We start from the raw sequence: 5,419 nt of genomic DNA on the forward strand, positions 1-5,419 counted from the left end.
ACCTTCTTGGTATGTGGGTGGAGGGTAACACCACTTCTAAGGAAACGTCGTTACACAATTGAAGGTTCGGGACACACTTTATGAGGAAACAAGGCACGCTTATCGAGGCAAATCGCTTATAGGTTCTAGAGAGAGGCTAGAGAGAAGTGAGAGAGCAGATGTGGGATGTGGAAATGATCTGCCCTTGGCCGCTATTTATAGAGCTCAATTTGGTTCCCATCGTGGTACGCGATGGGTCCCTGGGCTGACCTATCACGTACCGCGATATAGGTCAGCTGAGTCACAATGTAGACCTGCCAAGTGTTGACACGTGGCAGGCGCCGCTCCACGTGGCGGCAATGTTGCCATGTGGCAGCACCCAGTGCCACCGTGTGCCACGTGGCACACGTGTCACGATGTGTCAGGTACCCCATCGCGGTACGCGATGGGGTTCTCCTCTGACTCATCGCGTAACGCGATGGGTCAGGAAATCAGAATTTTTAATTTATACCCTCCACTTTGGATTTTGGTAATTTTAGTCCCTAGACTTTGGAAAGTTGATACTTTGAACTTCGAAATTTTCACGGTGTTACAACTAATTTATTATTATTATTTATGTTTTAGTGCCAATACCATAACAAATTCAACCGATACCAATCCAATTTGTCTCGCTTTTATCATAAGTTGTATGTGTATCAATGTTATTTTGAACATTTACGGATTTATGTTTTTGATTCAGTGTCGTTGCCATTCTAAAGACAATGTGACCGACTGAATTCACAACGGGTTTTTGGGGTTGGATAATATTGATTCAGTGTGGAGAAGATAGGTTGACCGAATTCGCGGAGTTGCGTCGTCGCCGCAACGCGGCGAGCTTACATCTAGTTCTCTACAATTGCACCAAACCGAATAACTCGAGTAACCCAAAAACCAAACCGATAAACACCCCAACGTGTCGGGGCGTGTACCGCCAACCCTTAAAAACTACAAGGGCTAATTCGTCAAAAAGTTAACTAGAAAGAAAAACGGTGGAACATAAAAAACAAGTTTCAGTAATTAGGGCTTTTTATATAATTATTATGCACCTTCAAATTCGAAGAAACCTCAATGACAATGGCGATTTTCGCGGGAAAATTGATGTATTTTAAAGCATTTGAGCTTCAGTCACGAGTGTTCTTCAAACCCTGGTAAATTATTACTGTTCATTTGTATTCCTTTAATTCGTATAACTTGCCTATAAGCTCTGCTTAATTTGTTGTTTAATTGTTTGTGAATTTGTTAATTTTGAATATATGTTTAGGAGGGAAACGAAGATTATTATTCGATGTTGTTCGAATACGGATTTTCCGGTTAGGTACATTCCTAAGAGATCCTCTAATTTAAATAAACCTAACAAGCCTGTTTCGGTTCCGAAGAAACCCGAAGAAGCATTTGAATTGAGTCGATGCGAAAGTGATGATTTGATGAATGTTAAGTTTTTGAATGATCGAGAGAGGTCGTATTTGGACGAAAAGTCACCGGATATTGAGTTGGGTATGCATCTCTGTTTCCAGGGTTTAAGTTACTGCCTACATTATGCAATAGGTTTCTAAATTTGGTTTTATTTTAGACTTTTCATCCTGGCGGCATCGGTGTTGTAGAACTTGCTAGGTGCTAGTATGTAATTGGATTGAAATTTTATATGTAAACTTTTAAAATAGGTATAATTTTTCAAATACTTCTAAGATTTAGACCAAAGTTTGACTAATTTCCACAAAAATCTGACTAATTTGACCCATTTTTGACCAATTCTCACCTAAATGTGACCAACTTTGACCACTTTTTGACCCATTTTGATTTTTGAGTGGTGCTGATTTTTTATTTTTATTTTTTTAAAATGCAATGCTTTATGGCCCGAGTAGGTGAAATTGAATGGGTAGCCCTCTGAATAATTGGTGCCTGATCACGATTTTTACAACACTGGGTAGTAATATAGTTGCAGAAGTCGCTAGGTGTTGCCAACTCGGTCCACTGGGGAGTTGCGAGTACCTGGCCTTAGTCAGGGAGTACTTGGGGATGACTCGCTAAGTACTCGGACTTAGTCGGGGAGTTCTCGGACCTAGGCGGGGAGTACTTGGGGATTACTCGTTGAGTAATCGGCGCGACTATAAGACTATTACAACCATAGTATAACAACAAAAACCATTTTGACATGAAAATATGAGGAAAATGGCAACTGAAGTAGATTTGGTGTATTTTGAACAGGTAATTTAAGATCTAAAGTAAAGAAAGTTCGCAATTCGTCTGTGAGATCGGACGTGTTGGAGGATAATTATAAATGGAGATCTGCAGAATCGAATTCTGTGGAAGAACTCCATGAATTTGATACAATGGAAGGTCATGAGGATGCTTTAGATGAACTTGACTCTCATAATGGAGAGTATGAAATCAAACATCTAGCAACCAAACCTAGTAAAAAATCACCTGATTTTAAGTCAGGTATGCATCTCTGTTTCTAAGGTCTGACTTCATGTGTACATTATACAATAGGTTTCTAATTTCGGATGATTTCTGCTCTCGTAGTTAGAGGTGTGAATTTCTGACACAACAAGGACCTAACATGAAAATTTGCGGGTTCGGGTTTGTTTCAAGTTAAACCCGTGAACTTGTTTATCTAAAGTCGGGTTATGGTAACTCGGATGGCATGTTGGCTGATGCGTATAACCCGTTTACTTTTTAAAATCTTATACCAAAAAGAAAATTAACGTAAGAGTTCATATTTAAAGTGTAATATTGTTATATAAATTGTTGTTAAAATGTAAATCTAACGCATTTATATCTGAAAAAAATAAAAAGTAAAAATCTTTCGGGCCAGATAGGTCGTGTTCGAGTCAATTCACGAATATGGAGATAGTGTTTGGCTTTACGTGTCTGACATGTTTTTCAACTTCGGGTCGTGTTCGGGTCCGTCAACCCGCAAACACGACCCATTTAACACCTCTGGGTAGTATAGCAGCAACGCACCATTTTGACATGAAAATACGAGGAAAATGGTAACTGAAGTAGATTTGGTGTATTTTCAACAGATACTTTAAGATCTAAAGGAAAGAAAGTTCGTAATTCGTCTGTGAGATCGGATGTGATGGAGCATAACTATAACTTGAGATCTGCGGAAGCGAATTCTGTGGAAGAACTTCATGAATTTGATGCAATGGAAGGTCCTGAGGAAGCTTTAGATGAACTTGACTCCCATAATGGAGAATATGAAATCAAGCATCTATCAACTGAACCTAGCGAAAGTAAAGAAAAGGCTGAGAATACAGCAATTAGATTGCTTGCTGCAAGGTTAGTGAGTCCTTGCAGATAAAACCCTTGTCTCATTTATAATGCAGATCCCAACTCTTTGTTTGCATTTTATAGTGAGGTTATTAATGCATCTGCATTTAATACGGGTAGTTTCTCTTCGTGTAGGCTAGCTGCATTTCTCTATAAAATGCTTCAAATCGCCTGTTAGTGTGGTGCTTTGATAGCTTGATTATTACAACTTATTTGATCATGATTTAATTTGGTCATATTAGCTTTGTTTTATTGGTGTAAAATTGTGCTATAGTGGTTGTATGTACTCAGTTGTACATTGGTGGTAAAATAATTGTTAAATAATTTATTCATTATATCCTAAAACCAAATATAGACTGTGTTCTCCCTCATATGTTTACTTTGATTTTCAGTATGGGTGCAAATACAGAGCTCAGGCTCGGTTCGTTTAAATTTTAGAGGGTATCATTTATTAATTGTTTTATAATTATTTCCATATATTTGTATTTATATTATATATATAGATAATGTATATTATCTAACTTTTTATTATCAAATGTTTATACTTAATAATAGTCATTATATAAATATATAAAATACAAATTACATAAATTAAAAGCTTGTTTAGACGCAAGAGCAGACTTGAGCTCTATATGTGAAGTTGGGGATCGAGCTTCTTTATTAAATGAACCTTAATAAAAGCTCGAGCTTGTTTAAGATCAGCTCGATTCAAGTTTTTAACGTGCCGATCTTGAGTAGCTAGCTCACGAGCGGCTCGTCTCGTTTACCCCCCCACAAATTACCACCTTTTAATTTTACAACACTTTGTGTCTTCAGAGCATATACAACAGTTGAGCTGAAGAAGAAATTATCAGGAAAGAAATTTTCTCCTGAAGTTGTCAATGCCGTGATCTCTGACTTCCAGAACAGGTGCGTGATCAGTACCACAAATCTTGATTTTAAATAAAATCCATGTGGGATTTCATTTTTCCAAATATTTCATTCAAACAATGATTTCAAAGATGATAATGCATTAATGTCTTTCTTGAAAGAGCGTAAATTATCTTTCTTTTTATGATAACACGCCCTTTCTATTCAGTTTAGTTGCAAAATTCTTTAATTTTAACTTTTAAGAGTTTCTTGACTTATCAAGTTTGTTACAGGGGGTTGATCAATGATTTGTTGTATGCTGAAGCGTTTTCTCGGTCAAGATGGTCTTCATCAAGTTGGGGTCCACGCAGAATCAAACAAGTAAGCTGTTCTTTCTGTTATAAATTTATAATAGAACCGACATTCTTTTATATTATATTGTTTCAATGTATCATTAGTAATGCACTATATCACCCTAAACTTATGCTGACTTTTAGTATAAGACCATATGTGTATTTCTTATGAGGCGTTTGCGTTTCTGTTCTTTTTAGGCTCTGGAGAAAAAGGGTGTCAATGATGTTGATGCACAAAAAGCAATAAAATCTGTTTTGGAAGGCAGTGAACCCGTCGATGATGATCAAGTTTCTAGATTTGGATTATCAAAGGCCTCGTTCGACCATCTATTTACACAAGCTTCAAAGCAATGGATTCGTGCTAAAGATCTCCCAACTGAAAAACAAAAATCAAGAATCATCACGTGGCTTCAATACCGTGGTTTTAATTGGGGAGTTATTAACTTCATCCTGAAAAGGTTACAATCTGAGCATCCGCCTTAAGTCTTCGAGAGGTACCAGCCTCTGCTTACTACTGTTATGGGCCCTACTGTATTGACTACACAACACTTGTTTGGGAGGGACCCACCCGCTTCACTAAATTGATAAGCTGTATTTCTTTTAGTTATTTTTAACTTAAAAAAATATCGCTAATTTTTCTTGCTTAATTCCAAACTGGAAGTCTCTAAAAGTAACGCTCCAAAAGCTGTAGATGTCACTCTTCTCGAGTTGGTTACGTTATATGTTGGTTGGTAGTGTCCATATATGTGATCAATAACACCATTGTTGACAGTACTGACGTTGTTGATGTCACCCTTATTAGTTTTCAGCTTTTCACGTGTACGGAGGATGCACGGTTTTGAATGGGAGATTCGTCAAATCAGTTCTGTGGAATCACTCAAGGCATCTTCTCATGGGTTATGTTTATGTATTGGATAAATTTT

At 37.3% G+C, this 5,419-nt stretch overlaps 1 protein-coding gene across 2 annotated transcripts; it reads left to right on the forward strand.

Annotated features, from left to right (window-relative positions):
* Nucleotides 1-1,006: 1,006 nt before the first annotated feature.
* On the forward strand, nucleotides 1,007-5,197 carry LOC143531087 (uncharacterized). Of its 2 annotated transcripts, XM_077026468.1 has the most exons (7): nucleotides 1,007-1,166; nucleotides 1,280-1,512; nucleotides 2,224-2,457; nucleotides 3,045-3,303; nucleotides 4,111-4,203; nucleotides 4,437-4,524; nucleotides 4,695-5,197. In XM_077026468.1, the coding sequence occupies exons 1-7, from the start codon at nucleotides 1,087-1,089 to the stop codon at nucleotides 4,977-4,979; spliced, it is 1,272 nt and encodes a 423-aa protein (XP_076882583.1). In that variant the 5' UTR covers nucleotides 1,007-1,086; the 3' UTR covers nucleotides 4,980-5,197. The 2 variants fall into 2 exon arrangements, with proteins under 2 accessions (XP_076882583.1, XP_076882584.1); XM_077026469.1 differs by lacking the exon at nucleotides 2,224-2,457 and having other exon boundaries at nucleotides 1,009-1,166; nucleotides 4,695-5,196.
* Nucleotides 5,198-5,419: the final 222 nt, after the last annotated feature.

Source organism: Bidens hawaiensis, unplaced genomic scaffold, assembly GCF_021521415.1.
Source record: "Bidens hawaiensis isolate Kalapana, Puna unplaced genomic scaffold, B.hawaiensis_p1.1 tig00009076_1, whole genome shotgun sequence".
Lineage (NCBI taxonomy): Eukaryota > Viridiplantae > Streptophyta > Magnoliopsida > Asterales > Asteraceae > Bidens > Bidens hawaiensis.